At 48.7% G+C, this 18504-nt stretch overlaps 1 protein-coding gene across 2 annotated transcripts in view; it reads left to right on the top strand.

Annotated features, from left to right (window-relative positions):
- SF3B3 (splicing factor 3b subunit 3) overlaps positions 1 to 15838 on the top strand; it is a 29353-nt gene extending 13515 nt beyond the window's left edge. For both annotated transcript variants that reach the window (XM_042027356.1, XM_042027357.1), the window contains exons 12-26: positions 1026 to 1177; positions 1570 to 1725; positions 2080 to 2235; positions 2934 to 3077; positions 3953 to 4075; positions 5389 to 5543; positions 6623 to 6797; positions 7423 to 7628; positions 8519 to 8675; positions 10036 to 10161; positions 11285 to 11497; positions 12409 to 12507; positions 12924 to 13067; positions 13807 to 13911; positions 14927 to 15838. In XM_042027356.1, the coding sequence (XP_041883290.1) occupies positions 1026 to 1177; positions 1570 to 1725; positions 2080 to 2235; positions 2934 to 3077; positions 3953 to 4075; positions 5389 to 5543; positions 6623 to 6797; positions 7423 to 7628; positions 8519 to 8675; positions 10036 to 10161; positions 11285 to 11497; positions 12409 to 12507; positions 12924 to 13067; positions 13807 to 13911; positions 14927 to 15067 (2252 nt within the window). In that variant the 3' untranslated portion in view covers positions 15068 to 15838. The remainder of the gene's footprint in view (positions 1 to 1025; positions 1178 to 1569; positions 1726 to 2079; positions 2236 to 2933; positions 3078 to 3952; positions 4076 to 5388; positions 5544 to 6622; positions 6798 to 7422; positions 7629 to 8518; positions 8676 to 10035; positions 10162 to 11284; positions 11498 to 12408; positions 12508 to 12923; positions 13068 to 13806; positions 13912 to 14926) is intronic.
- The last annotated feature ends 2666 nt before the right edge of the window (positions 15839 to 18504 follow it).

Below are 18504 nucleotides of genomic sequence, written 5' to 3'. Positions count from 1 at the left end.
GCAGCAGAAGTGGAGTTGCTTCTCTGAAGCAATCTTATTTCTCTTCCAAGACTCCTGGCTCCATTTCCCAATAGACTTCATTGTTTCTGTTGCTTTTGGTATTCTGTTTTAATGAGATTGTCCTTTTCCCCTTGTAAGACCTATTGCTTTCTGTAGAATGAAAGCAGACAGCAGTAAACTGGGACATTCACTTTACCCAGTCCTACTACCCTCATTTCCCACAAAGTTCCCCTATTTCCAAATGAGCTCTTAAGATTATTTTGATTAGCATAGCTCCTCTCTGTCCAAGCTACAGGAGTCTCCCAAGCTGTCCCCTTTGGGAGAAGCCAGCACTGGAGATAATAGAGCAAACACTGACCTTTACTTCTATTGGGATAAATGACAGTATTGCAACTATCTTAAAAATGTAATTGTTTCTCATTCCAGGAGACTGTCAGAGTGACTGGAAGCCAGTTGAGCTTCTGGGGAAGGATAGAGCTGGTTTAACCCTGAATTCTGCTTCAATGCACCCAAATTGTTCTCTGCAGCCTTTTGTTGTCTGGCTGCTAGATAGAGATTGTGGTCCTGCAACAACATGGTGCAGCATCCGTGGTGTGGTTTCTGCAGATAGATTCCTTATGTTCAGATTTTTGGAGTATTTAATTTGACTTCATTGGGTGTTAAATCTGGATTCATCTCACTGTGTGAAGTGGGACAGCTGTCTCAAAGGCTTCTAGTACTTGTGCGTTCTTTGAAAAAAATAGACAAGAATCTTGCTTGCCAGAATCCAGAGTATTGTGAATTGACTCTGGATCTGGATCATGGTTTGATCCCTGGCTATGTCTTGAATTGTTTAGCATCCGGCGGTGGCTGGCTTTTGGACAGCGTGTCCTAGAGCGAACTTGTGCAATACTGTCAGCAGCTGTAATTATCACAGGAATTCTACTGAAGAGTAACTGCTAGACATCTGTCAGACTGCTGATTGTGTTGGGAAGCCTTGCATTTATTGAATCAGCACTCTTTTTTTCCCTGTCTCCCTTGACCAGATGAATTTGATGCCTACATTATTGTGTCCTTCGTAAATGCTACGCTGGTACTGTCTATCGGAGAGACTGTAGAAGAAGTGACTGACTCTGGATTCCTGGGTACTACACCCACCTTGTCCTGCTCTCTTCTTGGTGATGATGCTTTGGTACAGGTAATGGAAAGCTGCTTCTGACATGTCTGCCACTCTCAGCTTGCTGCACAGATGTGATTTCTACAGTAATGCAACATATGTCTAAAGATGTGGATTGGCCGAGAATGATGCTGATTCAGCCTTTCCCTTTTTATATCTTTCTAAGTGAGACTGGACCAGTTGAAAATGGTCCTAATCTCCTTCAGTAGTTCCTTGCTGTGGTTGAAAGATGTAGTTCTCCCAGCTGGCAAGTATCTTCCTGCTGGTTCAACCTGCTGCATAGCTGATAGATCATGGCTGCCAGGAGTAGTTCTTGCCTTTGGCTTCTGCTGAGTCAGAACCACCAGTGAAATGGGAATTGTGATGGGATGATAAATACAGAATTGATATGACCTTTCTTTTTGTTCCTTTAGGTTTATCCAGATGGGATCCGGCACATCCGAGCAGATAAGAGAGTAAATGAATGGAAGACACCAGGGAAGAAAACCATTGTAAAATGTGCTGTGAACCAAAGACAAGTAGTGATAGCACTGACTGGAGGAGAACTGGTTTACTTTGAGATGGACCCGGTATGTGTGTTAATGGGAATAAGTTTGGAAGAGTGAGGTATGAGGTATGCCAAGGATTGATCCTTGACCAGACCTGCAGAAAAGGATTCAGTAGTAAAGCACCCTTCTAGAATGGATAGATCAAAGCCCTGCATATCTAGACTGTGTCTACCTGAGATTATTTAATGGCTAATTAAAGTCTCTGAAGCTCATAACTGAGGCTGAAGATTGTGTATTTGTACTCTTGCTCTTCTGGTTCTCCCAGTTGTAGCCAAAACAAATTCTTTAGAAATTGTTATATTATGTAACAAATCCAAAGCATTATATTTAAAAACAAAGTATCTAATTAATAAGTCATATGTTTTTCTTTCTCAGTCGGGACAGCTGAATGAGTACACAGAGAGAAAGGAGATGTCGGCCGACGTCGTTTGCATGAGCCTGGCCAATGTTCCCCCTGGGGAGCAGCGTTCCCGGTTCCTTGCTGTTGGACTGGTGGACAACACTGTCAGAATTATTTCACTTGACCCTTCGGTGAGTAGCTGTGCTGTTTTTGCCCTTCCATTGGTTTGAAATGTTCAGAAGGACCCTCTAGAGGTGGACTGTGTCCATCCAGACTGTCTTTCCTTATTCAGGTGGGTGAGCAGGAATGGATAGCTTGCATGGCTTTTCTCTGCTGGTTGGGAGGGAATGTGGCGTTTGATCCTTCTCTGCAACAGATACCCTAGTTTTATTGAGACTCACTCGTGCCTCTGGAGGTTCAGCTGATGAGTCACCAGAGCATTTTCTTCTGTTGTTTTGGGTGGGTTTTTTGTTGGGTTCCCCCCTCTCATCTCCCTGTTTGTACCTGTACTAAAAGCAGTCATTCTGCAAGCAAGTTGGCAGCAAACCAAACTTGTCATTCCTCTGCCTACACCAGATGAGGTGTTCAAAGCTGGTTGCAGTAACCTAAATTTTCCTCAGGTCACTCCATGCTAAAGAGCTGCAAACAGTGCTAGAACAGTTTGGAAGGCTCCAGTTTTATCTTCTCTGAAGCCCAGGCTGCTACCACTCCTGCTTCCCAAAATTCATGGAGCCTGCATCTATTGTGGCTTTTTTCTTTTTTCTGTGCTGAATACTTCTTTCTGGAGATCTAAATGGGCATCTTCAAGCTCCTTAGATGGAGCTTGAATCCTGTCTTGCCATGCCAAGCCTTGCTGACTGGAGTGGTCCCTCTCTCCTGTCTTCCCCAGGATTGCTTACAGCCCCTGAGTATGCAGGCGCTGCCCGCACAGCCCGAGTCACTGTGCATCGTGGAGATGGGTGGCACAGAGAAGCAGGATGAGCTGGGAGAGAGGGGCTCCATTGGCTTTCTGTACCTGAACATTGGGCTGCAGGTGAGGAGTTCCTGACTGGTTCTGACAGGTGTGTCTTGAGGAGCTTTTGCTTGAAAGGTGGATTGTTAAAATAGCCCTGTCACCATGCAGTGCAATACAAAGCTTGACTTCCCTCTTTGTTACGATGTGCTTGACAACAGTGACTGGGGAATTCACTGTGTGCTTTAGTAGAGGTGTGAGTTTCCCCATACATTTTTAGACTAAAGACTAGTCAAAAGCAAGCGTATTACCCCAGATTTTATGTAGGACAGACTGTGCTTTCCCCATTCAAGAAAGAAGGCATATTTTAAGAAATATTTCTGGGTGAAATGTTGAGCAGCTCTTTAAAAGCTGCCTGTAGGGCAGAGTATCAAACAAGTAACTGCCCACAGCAGAGGCTCTGCTCTAATAACTCTGCTATTACACAGCTTTTTGTTACATCCACTACAGACTCTCTGATCTTTGACCAAAAAATGTTGTTTTGACAATTCTGCATGTGGTAAAAATAATCAGCACAGTTTAGGTTCTTCCACATGCCTCAAGTTTGATGTCAGAATGCAAAATCTTTTTAAGGAGCATGAGTTTTTGGGTAAATCTTTGTACCAAGAGGGATGGGGATCTGGAATCCACCCTCAGGTTTTTATGGCTTATGTGATATACTAAAGTCCTTGGTCTGTTTTTTATTTTGGAGGGGGTCCTTTCTGCCATATAGGACTGTGGAGGAGCTGTGCTTTCTTTGCTGTTAAAAGTGTGGCCGTCGGGGAGAGTTGTACCGACAGCTAGGAAAACAAACAGCTAATGCTTCAGAAACTGCCTCTCCCCATTGATTTGAATTATGCGTGTAGGAAGTTACTTCTTACCTTCAATGTGGATCTTTTTGTTTTGCTGATGTCAAGAACGGTGTGCTGCTGCGAACCGTCCTGGACCCTGTCACTGGCGATCTTTCTGACACCAGGACCCGATACCTTGGCTCCCGGCCTGTCAAACTCTTCCGTGTCCGAATGCAAGGCCAAGAGGCGGTAAGGGAGGCGTGCTCTTGCAGGGGTGCAGATCCACTCCCCAGGCACTGCATCCCGGATTTGCTTATGGGTGGGCAGGGTGGGGAAGCATCCCTGCAACACAGCAGGACCCTCTGGGTAAGGGTGGGAAGTAGAATGACTTCATTGTGGAGCTGCCTGGCTTGCAGCTTGTTCTTTCACAAACAGCCTTGTTCTTCTTATTCTCTTTACTACTGTGTACTTCTGCCCTGTCTTTGAACTAGGATTTATCTGACCCATAGGCTGTGTTTATAGTGTGCTTGGAGAGCTCTGAGCAGATTCTTGGGCTTAGAGACACGTCTTACCTCTTAGTGCACAGAGAGATGGAGAGAGCTCTGGGCAGAAAACTTACCCTTGAATGCTTGATGCAGTGAATGGTTGTGTCCTTGCATGTTGGGAATAGCTCAGCCAAGGGCTGGACAGCTGCCGTACATGGCTCAAGGAAAATATTTGCAAGATTTGGCATAGAAGGAAAAATGTGTTTCATCAGAAGTGCCACTTCCAGCCCTTCTGATGTGGCACTGGGGAAATCAGCCACCCCCTGCTTGACTCATATTTGGATGACACCTTCAGAGTTGAGAAATATTGCCGATCAGCGTAGGGGGGCTGGATCTGGGAATTCGAGCTCTGCTGTAGTGTTGAGGTACACTGGGGGAATCGCTTAAACTTGCTCCTGCCAGCTGTAACTTGGGAGATGAGGAGCTTTGCAGCTCTAGCAGAGAATACCTGTAGAGTAACTGAGTGCTTTTTTACTTTGAGATCAGCTGTTGTTACTCAGGCAGAAACTAAGGTTGACCTAAAACTCATTTAGCCAAATGTATAAAGCTGAAGAGTTTGGAAGTCAATCTGCTTCCTTTTTTCCCATAATTTGATTGAAAATAGGCTAGTGATGACTTTCAGTAAATTTCACTAAGAATGCTACAGCATTTGGATTGTGATGAAGCAGTAAATACTTATTTTAAAAGGCCTGTTCCCATTAGAACAAGCTATTCCAAAAAATGAGATATGACAGTATTGTTGATCTTGGCTTTTACAGGTAATAGTTTTAGTGCACCTCAGTTGGAGTATTTGTTGTTGTGATAGTACTTTAAAGCTCCTCTTCATGCCATATGCAATTTCAGAGAAAGCTGAAAGCAAGAAGTGTCTCAGGTGTGCTCTTACCTGTGTGGGGTCCACCTGCAAGAGTTCAGTTGTTGCAGTGGGGAAGAGTTGGGCACTGTACATCCATTTCTGTTGCATAAAGTGAGCTTGCCTCCATTCCCAGACCTAATAAATTTGCTGCCTGTCTTTCCCAGGTGCTGGCCATGTCAAGCCGTTCCTGGCTTAGTTATTCCTATCAGTCACGCTTCCACCTGACTCCCCTGTCTTACGAGACACTGGAGTTTGCATCTGGTTTTGCTTCTGAGCAATGCCCTGAGGGCATTGTGGCCATCTCCACAAACACGTTGAGGTAAGCACCAGAAGGGAAACACAAATGCTTCTGGGCTGGGATGCCAGGCAGGTGAAGCAGTGGTGAATTCCACCAGACATTCTAAAGGAAAGAGGTAAAGTGACTTGACTTCAAAAAGATTTTTTTGTTATGAATAATGACTTGATAGAAACACTTGGATGGGTTTCAGAAAACAGACGAAGGAAAGTTAGGCTGTCAAAAAAATGGGGTGTACTTCTCAGATTTGTATTTTCTAGCTTTTTAAAATAAGTGTAATTCAAGTTATTCTTCAATTCTCTCATCCTGAGAGAGGGAAGCTTTTAATAAATGTGGACCTGTTATGTATTAGGATCTTGTGGTTTGTGATCTGAATTGGCTGCTTTGCAGGAAATAAACCATGTGATGTAAGAAACCAGAGACATGACAGGGATGTATTTGTTGCCTTTTTTAAAGTTCAGCTGAGATACTAAAAAGATAAATGAAAATAATGGACCACAAATTCAGATGCTGTGCTGTATGCACTTGAACAGGCACCTTTTTCATATCTGTCCTCATTGAAATATTACATCATTCATTGCTTTTAAAGGAGTCATTCTTTCTGGAAAGACTTGTGGTTTTCAGACACCAAATGCCAGAAGAACTGGTATTTCAGCTGGCAAGTCACAGGAAGAAAGAGCTGGCATTGCGTTTTTCATACTCTTTTTAACTGAAGTGCCTCTGAGGAGCATTTGATTACATGTCGAAGTCAGTGTCACATTTAGATTCAGATGATGTGTTCCCCAAACGTGCACTTTCCTTCTTCCATGTGCCCTTTGTTCCTCTTGGGATAGACTTGCTTCAGCACCAGTCAGAATGCACCCTGGGACAGTGAGAGCCCTCAAAGACCTTGTGCTGCAGCACTCACCGTGGGCTCCCATTTTAGGATGTTAGTTTTGCTCTGCTCTCTGGAGCTGTTTGCTAGTTGCTGTTTGGCCTGAGGAAGCTGCTGCTCCTCTCTAGCACTAGCCAGTTTCACAAAGAAAAAGTTCCACTCCAGTTTCGTTCTCTTCGACAGCTGTTTTTGGATCCTGTTCAATGCTTGTCACATCTCTGTCCCCCAGGATTTTGGCACTGGAGAAGCTGGGAGCAGTCTTCAACCAGGTTGCCTTCCCGTTGCAGTACACACCCCGAAAATTTGTCATTCACCCAGAGAGCAACAACCTGATCATCATTGAGACAGACCACAACGCTTACACCGAGGCCACCAAGGCGCAGAGGAAGCAGCAAATGGCTGAGGTAATTGGGGTGGAGGACAGGTACACACATCTGTTCCCCAGAGGGGACTTCTGCAGCTGAAGTACTCCCTGCTCATTAGTTCCCAGCTGCCATTACCTGCAAGGCTTTCTGCCCTGTGTGAATGCAGGGGCTGAAAGGGGAGTGGAAGTCTGCCTCAAAACAGCAATTTCAGCAGAATGCACCACTTCGCAGTGTTCTTCCTTTGCCTGTTGTTAGGACATGTTTTAAGAACCACCTGGTGGAGGACAATCTTGCTTGTGTAACACTGTTCTCTGGGGTTTCTGTGGTTGGTTGAGGATGCTTGCATTTCAGTGGGTTGTTTATTTTCTTCTCAGGGTTGTTTCCAGGGTTGTTGATTTGGAGAAATGGCTCCCCAGACAACTGTCCCTTGGGCAGGGCAGAGCTGACACAGCCGTGCTCTGAGCTATAGAGGCACCCTGGGGAATAAGCTCAGGGTGGGTGGACGCTTTGGAAGTTAATGGCTTTTATGTCTTCACAAGCAGTACCTTGCCCCAGAATACCTGGGCTTAGGCAAAACAGGGAGGTTGTATTCTGTGCAGAGGATCAGCATGCTGGGAAAGGAAATCACTGAGCTGTTCTTTTCTCCTGTCCTTTAATGCCATAGGAAATGGTGGAGGCTGCGGGTGAGGATGAGAGGGAGCTGGCTGCAGAGATGGCTGCAGCCTTTCTGAACGAGAATCTTCCTGAGTCCATCTTTGGTGCTCCCAAGGCAGGAAATGGTCAGTGGGCTTCTGTTATCAGAGTGATGAACCCCATCCAGGGAAATACGCTAGATCTGGTCCAGCTGGAGCAGAATGAAGCTGCTTTCAGGTAAGAAGTGTTGCCAGATGCAGCAAGAGTCCCTGCTTGTGATGAGTCTTAGGTGTTTTTTTCCTTTTGCTTATCTGTTACTGAGCTGAAATCCAGATGGAACACGTTATCAAGCGACTGGCTTGAAATTCCGGGAGTGATTTGTCTTGCCTTCCCTTCCAACCCCAATCTTGTCCACATGTGACATTATGAGCTGGTGGTGCTCTAAATGTGATTGCTGGACCCCAGTGCCTAAAGAACAACACAGGAGTGTAAATGGCAGATAAGAGAGCTAGGAACAAGAGAATGTGCTGTTCTCTCTCATTTCCCCTTCTCATCCAGATAAACTGAGGACAGATTAAGTGGAAAGGAAGGTGTTAGAGGACTGGAGGGGAAAACCAACACAATAACCATGAAGAATAGCAAGTGCCTCAGCAGGTGAAGTAGAGTTAGGTCATGTTAGTCCAAAAGGCTGACCTGTCATTTCCAACCTGCCTGAGCCATTTACTGAGCAGGAAATAACTCTGGAAGATGAGGAAAGTTATTTGTATATATCCCAATGGGATCAGCCTTTGAAAAACAACTTCTAGTAGAGTTTTGCACATCGCTAGGCAGTGTCCAGCCTGTGAAAGTGTAAAGTAACGCTTCGGGCATTGTGAAAACGTAAAATGCTTTGGGCGTATGTGATGGCTGCAACACATATGGAGAGTGCAGAAGAATGAGCAAATCTGCATTAAACATTTCTACAAGGAGGAAAAACGACCTCTTAAAAGGCAATGTCAGTGTTGAAGGGTTGGACTCTCAACTCTCTGCTGGGCAGGTGCAGGTTGTGCTGTTGGGGAATCCAGTCGGGGTGTGCAGCATTAGTGTGGTGATGACACTGATGTCCTGGTGTGTCCTGTCCTTCCCAGCGTGGCCGTGTGCCGGTTCTCCAACACTGGTGATGAGTGGTACGTGCTGGTGGGAGTCGCCAAGGACCTGATTCTGAACCCACGCTCAGTTGCTGGAGGGTTTGTCTACACATACAAGCTGGTGAATAGTGGTGAGAAGCTGGAATTTCTGCACAAGGTGAGGGGAGTGATGGGGTTATTTCCAGTCTGAGTGTTGGAGTTGGTCTTACTTGCCTGAGTGCTGCAGTAATATTGCAGTACTTGGTGCATCCTGGGCAAGATTATCGTGCTGGTGTTACACGTTGGAAGCAGCCTTGGAGAAAATAAGCTGCCTCCTACAAAATCATTTGGTCCATCTTTTGCAGAGCTGAGGATTGAACACAGATCTCTCAAGAGTCCCAGTTTTACCCATCTAATTGGGTAAATTGGAAAGGAGCAGTGTTTTTCATCCCCCTGTTAGGGAGGGGAGGGAAATGGCTCTGTTTGCTTTCTGGAATATGAGCTCAGAGAGCTGCTTAAGCACTTGTTTACAGAGCAAATTCATACTTGGGTCACTTGAACCCTGGTGCTAATACTATCAGTCCTTGGCTGACCATGCGCAGCTGGTGGGAGCTGTCATCTTCCTTGGATGCTGTTTGATTGTGTGTAGAAATGATTAGTGACCAACTTGTTTGATAGGTCTCAGGGGCTTTAGCAAAGGTTTCAGCAGAAAAATTACTGTTCTTCCCACATACTTCTAGCATGGCTGAGATTTGAGCAGATGAACACATGGAAAGGAATGTTGTGGCTTACTCACTTCCTAGAGTCCTGATGCAGTGAGTGTGTTCTGTCCTGGACCGTGGCCTTCTCTGGTGCCACTGAACACCCACTGGGAAGTTGACAGAGCTGAAGTAGTGAAATAAACTTCTTTTAGTCAGTGCAGCCAAGCTAGGAATGCTGTAACTGGAAGCTCTCTACATGTTCCCCTACTCTGCTGTGGCTGATCGTTTTGGATTGATTAGTGGTGGGAGATTTTTCAGACAGTAATCTATCTGAGTTACTGAAATTGTGAACACACGGTAGTTGTTCATATTTAACAATTTCTTTGGTGGCAGTGTCAGATGGCTGAATTACATTCATGCCTTTCTTTAGAAACAGTCTGGGTAGATTTAGGCAAAGTCTAAAGTTTTTCTGTTGGATGTAAACCAAAACTAAGAACCGAGGCAACCAGGCCCTTACTTTCTTTTGCTGCCTGCCCAGTATGGGGTTCTTACAGCAGTCCTATGCTTCAGTGAAGGTGCACTGCCAGCAGTGTGTTGTGTGTGAGTACCCAAGGCTCTCTTAGCTCTATGTGTGACATCTGCTACTGTCAAAAGGCCTGCCAAAGGACTGACCTGTTGCCTCTCCTGTAGAAAAATATTATTATTAGCCTTTTACATTGAAAGCCTTGATACAGGCCAGTGAACTTCAACCATACCATTAGCTGAATCTGTTCTGAAGGTTTATGTAAGGTTAGCCCTCTTAATGAGGATTTCACAATCTTCCTCTTCCCTCTCTAGACCCCTGTGGAGGAGGTCCCTGCAGCCATTGCTCCATTCCAAGGCCGAGTCTTAATTGGAGTTGGAAAGCTCCTGCGTGTGTATGACCTGGGCAAGAAAAAACTGCTTCGGAAATGTGAGAATAAGGTACTGCCTTCTGTTCCTGGCCAGAGCTGTCAATTTGGAATGAGTGATACTTTGCAGCAGGAGTGAAACAAGGGGTTTAGCTGCTACTCCAGCTCAAGTGTGTGTGTTTACTTGGTCATCAGAGCTGTGTTTGCCTTGCTGGGTGCATCTATCCAGAGTAGTACTGGACTAGACTGGGCTGTTGTGCTGCCCCTCTACATCCCATGCACATACCATTTTCTTACCACCATTCTGACAGTGTTGCAAGTTCCTTTTCGTCCCAGCTCAGTGCAGGCTGTCACTGACCATGTGCAGGGGTCTGTACAGACTGTTCCTTTGGCCACCTGATGACAATGTGAGAGGTCTTACCCATATAGAAGATAATTGCTGGGAATGTTTTGTTAGTTTAGGTGATCAGCAGCTGGGGGACAGAAGCTGGAGAGTGCATATGACCACCTCGTCACATCCCCAGAATGTTGAAAAGGGGATTTTCTCCTTGAAGTAGATGGTCCTTCTTGCTGAGCATCTCCGCTACTTTAGGAAAAGAAATTGCAGGAGCATGATTTTCTAACTCTTAATTGCTTGCTCCTCCCTCTCTCGTGCAAGCTGCAGAACCTGTGCCAGTAGCTCATTACTGCACAAAAGAACTCCAGCAAGCTAACAGACAGACTGGGAGCTTGTAGGGGAACTTTTTTTATTGTGTTGTGTGGTTTTGTGAGGTTTTGGTTTTTTTTCCCTAAAACATGACTCACATGAAAAAGTGAAACTTTCCTTCTTGGACCTTCCATGACTTCCATGTCTCCTCACTATGTGAAGAGACATGGAAGCAATGCCTGCTTGTAGGGATGTCCTGGCATCTCCAATCATGGGCTCACCAGCAGAGCTTGTTCTTTGAACAGTGTTCATACAGAGAAGACTGGGAATGCCACATGGTGTATGTTAGGTTGCCCTGTATTGATGGTGTATTTAGAGTGGGACTGTGGTATGGCAGAAATGAGAGATAGTTTTGGAGGAAGGGATGGGGAAGTGGGGAGTGAGCTGTAGTTCACAGGCAGAAATAGTGTTTCAGTTGGAGTATGGTAGAGTTAATGGGTTGTGCTTCCCTGTTTGAAGCACTCAGGTTTTGTCCTTTCTCTCTCAAAAGCACATTGCCAACTACATCTGTGGGATCCAAACCATTGGGCACAGAGTGATTGTTTCAGACGTTCAGGAGAGTTTCATCTGGGTGCGCTACAAAAGGAATGAGAACCAGCTCATTATCTTTGCTGATGACACTTACCCCCGGTGGGTCACTACAGCAACGCTCCTGGATTATGACACTGTGGCTGGAGCCGACAAGTTTGGTAACATCTGTGTGGTGAGTGTGCCTTGCTGAAGTCAGGGCTTTTTGGACATGTTTTCCCTTAAAACATCCGTGATTTATCTTAAAAGAATGAGAATCTGTCCTTAGCTGGAGACAACGCCCTGTACCATTGAGCTGTTTTCATGGGGTGACTCTGTCATCATAGTGGGCTGCAGTTTATTGGTTTATTAAATGAAGCAAATCAGTTAAAGCATCAGCAAGTCATAAACATATTTCTGAGGTATCCAGTAATTTGTTTTTACTGTGAATAAGCCTTGAAAAGAAGCTTGTGACTGTGAAAGGGCCCATGAGAACTTTAGTCAGGGTTATCACTCTTACTTTTTCTGACTAAACCTCATCGCTGGCATTTAGCTTTCTCTGTCACTTCCTCTCCACAGTTGGCTTTGTCAGCCAACACTTCCCCACTTGGCTGGATTTCAGCAAGGGAGGAGGAAAGAATAGATGGTCTTTCTGGCAGAGCTTTAATCTCTTTCTGAAGTGTGCTCGGGTGCTTTGGAGTACAGAGTTCAGCACGCGTCAGATGCTGCGCCTGCAGGATTTGGCCAACACACAAATCAGTCCTCTTCAGCTTTCCTGACCCGCATCCATCAAACTGTTTCCTTAGTGGAAACCACCTTCAGATCAGTTTGACCGTACCTCCCAGAGTGATCTGCAAGTGCCAGGCTGGGCAGAGGCTGGTTGTGAGGCCCTGCCCATGTTGAGTGATGGGCTATTGGTCTTGATACCACTGTTGTCATATAACTGTAAAGGCTGTTTTGGAGAGGCACCTGGATTATTCTGCTGTAAGTGTAAAGTGGTTCTTGCAGAGTCCACAAAAGCAGCCTTTCAGACAGCACAAGGGTTCTCCAGAGATAATGTGCTGCTTCTCTGCAGCTGGCTGATTCTTTCTTCCACTTTCAACACAGGTGAGATTGCCTCCCAACACCAATGATGAGGTAGATGAGGATCCCACAGGCAACAAAGCTCTCTGGGACAGGGGCCTGCTTAATGGAGCATCGCAGAAGGTAATACTTCATGGGAAGCACATGGTTATTGTAGGAAAAGAATGCACTGCTTTTCTGTGAAGGCCTTTGCAGTGTTGTCCAGGAGATGTATTGGCAGTTCTGCTCCTACACAATCTGCTGTGCTGTGGGTGATCTGTTTTCACTGTTGCTCCAAGCCAAATTTCTGAAATCACAGCTGAAGCCTGTTTGGTGTGTTTGATGGAAGCAGCTCATTTTCTTTTGCTGCTTTCTCTCGTTACTTGCATCCGTTTGTCCAGCTGAGTTTTGCCATCTGGTCACAGGTGGAAGGCACTTCCTTTCTAGAAAGGCATTTCAGAACTAGCAGTTGGCTGAATTTATTCTGCTTTCCTCTCTCAAGCCCTTTGATGCTTTTATATAAGCTAAAGAAAAAACATGCTTCTGTGCTTGCCTTTCAGGCTGAAGTGATTATGAATTATCACGTGGGAGAGACGGTGCTTTCCTTGCAGAAGACCACACTGATTCCAGGAGGCTCTGAATCTCTTGTTTATACCACGTTATCAGGGGGGATAGGAATCTTGGTCCCTTTTACTTCCCATGAGGTAAGCAAGGCCAGGCATCAGGCTGCAGTCTTGCTGCTTTTTGTGCACCTATCCCCAGCCAGTATATTAATGTGCTGCATTCCCTGAACGGCTCCACAGTGCCTGAAAACCAGAGCTACAGGAGAGCCTGTGGCTCCAGTGCAGAAGGAAAGAGGAGTTTGCTGGCTCCTGCATTGGCTCTATAAAGAGTGGAGAGCTTTCCTTGTTGCACTGCTGTTCTGATTCTGTGCTTTCGAGGAGCTTTGGGGTGGTTCAGTGTCTGAGGAGGGAGGAGTCCTTTGGCATATTTTGTGTAGCCTGTAAACTATTGATGTTTCAAGTCCTGAGTATGGTATTCTGTTCTCCATTTGCTGTGGCCTCTTGAAGCACTGGATGCCAAGACATTCCATGTTGGAGCTGCAGCTCCATGCTGCTCTATGCTTCATTTCCTGGGAGGCTGATCCTGACCAGGGTGGCTGCTTAGCTCTGCTGTGGGTGCTTCCCAGGTGGAAGTGGTGAGGGGGGTAGCCATGACCTTGGCTGCCGTGTGCAGGGCTGTGGCAGAGTCTGGTAATGACAGAACCACAGAATGGTTTGGGTTGGAAGGGACATTTAAAGATCATCTCATTCAACCCCAAGTGGCCATGTAATGGTAGTGTTCCAGCCACTGCAGGAGTACCTTCTGATGGGTGTTGTCTTGCCTTGCTAGCAGCACTGATGTGTACCAAACTGTTCTCTTACCAATCCTTAATCTCCCCAGGATCATGACTTCTTCCAGCATGTGGAAATGCACTTACGGTCTGAGCACCCTCCTCTCTGTGGACGAGATCATCTCAGTTTCCGCTCCTACTACTTCCCAGTGAAGGTAGGCCCTGAGCACATGGGATCACCTGGTTGTGGGGGTGCAGCAAGTTTCTCTGGGGTACAGCTTGAGGCTGGCAAAAGCAAGGCAAAGTTATTGTCTTGAACAAGGCAAGGTTGCTGTTCAGTGGGGAAGACTGGGGGGTACTGTTAGTAATGGCTCGTGTAGTGCCTGTGGCAGCTGGCTCTTGAGCAGCACTCTGTAAGGAGAGCAGTACTTAGCACTTAATACATGTCTGTTTTGGTTTCTTAACTCTTGTAATGAGCCTCCTGAGGGCTGGTCCCAAGACCCAAGCTGAGAGGTGCTGTAGCTGCACTTTTCCATTTCCCCACAGCATCTCCATTTTCCACCAAGAGAAGCAGCATTACGTAGCTGCTGGTGTGGCTGGGTCAAACTGAGTGCTGCCCTGGGTTATGTTTTTTCCACCACCATTGGAAAGGGAAATCTAAGTTCAGAAACAGCTGTTCCTGCCTATTTCTGCTTTTGAGGAACTGTTAGAAATTGTGAACTGCTAAATGCTATGACCAGAAGGATCCGGTGGTAGTTACTACCAGGGTAATGTGTGTGGAGTCAGTCAGAACACTGTCCCAGCAGACGAAGCTCTCCAGGTGCAGAGGGTGGTGGTGTTCTTGATGAGCTTCAGGGTGATTTGCAGCATACACAGCCTCAAAGACAGCTCCCATGTGTTTGAAGCTGCCTTTGTCATCACTCACAGCCTCCCCCACCCTTCCCAGTGCAGGGCTCAGACCCAAGCGGATCTCTCTTCCTTTCCCTTGTGGGATTCTTCAGCTGCACCCAGGCCTTTTGGGTTTCTGTTTCGTTAATCAAGCTGGCCAGTAATTAATGTGATGCTAACTGCTGCTATTCAGCAGATGAGGTCACCGAGCATGGTCTTGTTTCCAGGACAGGATTAAGAAAGTCCTGGGAACAAACTGTTTGTGGCCATTTTCCCCTGTTTAGGCAGGGTTCAGTGCCTCTGTGTGGTGTTGATTCAGTTCTCTTCTCCTTGCCCCTCCAGAACGTGATTGATGGGGACCTGTGTGAGCAGTTCAACTCCATGGAGCCTAACAAACAGAAGAATGTGGCTGAGGAGCTGGACCGGACCCCACCTGAGGTGTCCAAGAAGCTGGAGGACATCCGCACGCGCTACGCGTTCTGAGCGGCAGCTGGCAGGGGCAGAAATGCTTGCGGCTCCTCTGGGTGCTCTTCCAGGCACCGTTGGGAGGAGGAATGTGTGCTTTTTTTCCCCCCTTTTCAAATATTGGTTTGGTCCTCTTGATTTATTTTCAAAGTAATGTGACTCCAGTAAATACAGTATCAGGTATTAGGTTTCCCAACACATCCTGCTGCCTATGTGAAGGCTCCTGACATTCCAGCTTCTGGCCAGAGCAATTCTCTCTTGGGAAGTGCCCAAGGCAGGATGCCAGCTGACCCTCAGCCCCTTCTCCTTGTCCTCCCTTTCAGACTTGGGAGTCCCAGGGTGTCTTGCTGAAAGTTCTGTAGGGCAGGTCCAGCTGGGTCTTTGCTGGGTCAAGTGGGGTTTGTGATTTGCCAGCATTTTAGAAAAGGAAAGGAAGGAGCTGTGGCATGATTCAGGATTACCAGGCTCCTCTTAGTAGCCAGTGGTGAGCTGCTCTGGGCTTATGGTAGTCCAGGGAGCAGCCAATGGGAAGCTGGCTGTGTGGAGGGTGCAACTGTCGCACTTGTCTTCAGCATTTTCTTCTGAATTGCAAGGGGGTTTTTTGGACTTGCCATTTCTGACTGTTTTCCCTGTAAATAGAGTTTTGTACAATGTTGACTCTCTTGGGGGTGGGGAAGAGCGAGGCCCGAGTCTGGGACTTGATTGGTTTCATAATAACTTTGGCAAGAGAGTGTCTCCAAGCTGTGACTGTGAGCAGCACATGAAGAATAAAAGCCTGTTTTTTCACTACCCTGGCGCTGGGGCTCTTCTTCGTGGCAGCTGCTGCTGACCTGGCGGGAGCAGGAGGGGAGGAGGAGGAATACAAAAATGTGCGCACCCTGAGAGCCCCTGTGCTCCTGCAGGCCCCTCTCTGCCCCCCTGCCCTGCCTGGAGCTGGTCCCCTGCTGCTTGATCTGCCCCAGGACACACACAAAGCAGGCTGTGGAGAGAGGGAAGTCATTTCTCCAGCCATTCCAGAGCATGGCTGCACTTTAGGGGTCTTGTGTTCTTCGGTGTAGCAGCTGCAGCTCTGGGAGGAGCAGCTGGCTGCCAGGAGGGCTGGGGAAAGGTCCCTGTCCCAGAGGCTTGGTAGCTGGCTGCAGAGGCTCCTAGTCAGAGTGCACCCACACAGCAAGTGCTTCCTGGTTCTGCTGGGTTGCTCCCTGCTTCTGCTGGTTGGATCTGTCTGAGAGCCTGTGACATCCCGGTAAGGATGCTGCTCCCCACTTGGGGTTTGGAGAGATGGGTGGTCCTTGGCCTGGTGCCTGTGCTCCCTTTGAACAGCTGTCACGTTCTCCGGTGCATGTACTGTGTGGGGTGAGGGCAAACACACCCTCCTGCCCTGTCCTTTGCACCCTCCTCTGCTCTCCTGTCTCGTCTCGACCTCACAGGCCTGCGTTGGCAGGGGCTTAGAACCCTTTGGCTCTGACATGGCATGTGGAGCCCCACCCATCCTCTGCCGACGGAGCAAAGGGCTTTGTGCTCCCTTCCCAGGCCTGAGTGGGGGTGGCTGTGTCAAGGGAGAGGCAAAGGGGAACTGAGCTTCGTGGGGTCCAGCTTCTGGCTTGCCATGGACTTAAAGTGCTCACCCTGTGCTCCCTGTCCGTTGTCCTCCCCGAGGAAGTGATGCTTTGGATCAGAGGGCACTTCCAGCAGAGCTCCAGTGACACTTGGTATTTGTCATGCTGGGGTCCTGAAAGTGAAAGCAGGGGAGGGGGACGTCTTGAGATGTTCCCAGACTGGTTTCAAGTACAAGGTTTTACTTCTTGGCTGTGCCTGGTGAATAACCTGTCTCCAGTACAAGCCTGGGAGGGACTCACTCCCAGCCATAAGGAGCCAGGGGGTTGTGGGGAGCTGGCTGAGCCTCAGCTCCCCTTTGCTGGGACAAGGAAGGTTTCTCAGTGAGGGTTCCCCCCTGCAGCCGCAGGGAACCGGGTCCTAGCTGCAGTCTGGGAGCAGAGCTCCCGGGGCCGTGCACTGAGAGCTGTTTGCCTTGGGCTCATCCCAGCACTGGTTTCCAGCCCGGAGCAGCCGAGAGCAAACCGCCCCCAGCACAGCACTGCGCAGCTCTGCACTTTCCCTTCTCTTCCTCGCCCCATCCCGGCTGCCAGGCTGATGAGTACGTGGGCAGGGAATGCTATTAAATGGCTTCCTTCGGTGACTGCAGCTGCTGCGGGCAAAATCCCTGCGGACACCTGAGTGAGGAGCTGGACTAGCTCCTTCCCTGCTTAGAGCTGAGCATCTTGCCCCCAGATGAGTGCTGGGAGGGAGGCAAGGGCCGTGCCCAAGACTGGCCAGGACCAGAGGAAGCTTGGCAGGAGCACGGCAGTGGCCCTGACTCCTTGCCAGGGGAATCCCAGTGCGCTCTCACAGGCAGAAGTGCATTCCTTCCCACGCGTTTCCCTGGGAGCACTGACCCACTCTTTGATAGTCGATTTTTCTTGCTGACCCTGTGGATGCTCAGCAGCCCTAAGCACAGACACAGTGGCTCTTCCAAGGGGCTCTTCAGGGTGATGCGGGGGAGGACAGTGTCCCATGTCCCTTGTCCCCTGCTCCTGGCAGGAGCTCAGCCCTGAAGCATCCTGAGAGAATGACATGGGCTTGGGCCATCGGGAGCAGAGTCCTGCTGGCCTGGAGCCAGCCAAGCATACCTCAGCCCCTCTGAGATCAGTGCTGCAGTGCAGCCCTCTCCCGGGCATGTGCTGGGAAGGTGCTGGGCTGAGTCCCACTTTGCTTGCTCCAAAACGTGCCTATGGGTGCTCAGCCCAGTCAGTGCCCTGGCACACCTGGCCAGGAGAGCCCGGCACCCTGGGGGTGCCGGTGCTGGCAGAGCAGAGCACCCCGGGGAACCTAGGGCTGTGCAGAGTGGTCAGCTGGGCACCCCAGGGGCCATATGGGCACCTGACTGGTTTGGGTGGGCACCCTGCAGGGATGGCTCAGCACCCTGAGGAGTGGAAGAGGCATGCACCATAGTTAGACTCGGCACCCCAGGGGCTCCCTGCTGCTGCAGTGAAGCACCTCAAGGAGCAGGGAAGGACCCAGGAAAATGAGCCAAGCACCCTGGGGATACTCAGTTGCATGAGCTGAGCACACTGGGGACACCCAGCTGGGGCAGCAAAGCACCCCGATGAGCAGTGAGGTACCCACGAGGGTTAGCCTAGCCTGGGCTACCTGCGTACCCTGGGGACAACTCCCGCTCTCGCCGCCCACCCTGGGGACACCCATCCGGCTGGGGCAGCCGAGCACCCGCGGCGGGACAGGACTGGACTCTCCCCGGGCCGTGCGGGGCGGTCGCTCGGTCCCCTCTTCCCGCCCGGCCCCCGGCCACCGCCCCGCCCGCTCCCCGCGCCACCGCCCCCCGCCCGCCTCCCGGGAAACGCGGGCACGGCCCCGCCGCCGCCGCCGCCCGCGGGTGG

The sequence above is a fragment of the Corvus kubaryi genome, unplaced genomic scaffold, assembly GCF_017639235.1.
Source record: "Corvus kubaryi isolate FWS band 111438036 unplaced genomic scaffold, C.kubaryi_AGA036_p1.0 37300, whole genome shotgun sequence".
Classification (NCBI taxonomy): domain Eukaryota; kingdom Metazoa; phylum Chordata; class Aves; order Passeriformes; family Corvidae; genus Corvus; species Corvus kubaryi.
Note: the sequence above shows the minus strand (reverse complement) of the source record. Positions and strands in the feature narration are given on the sequence as shown.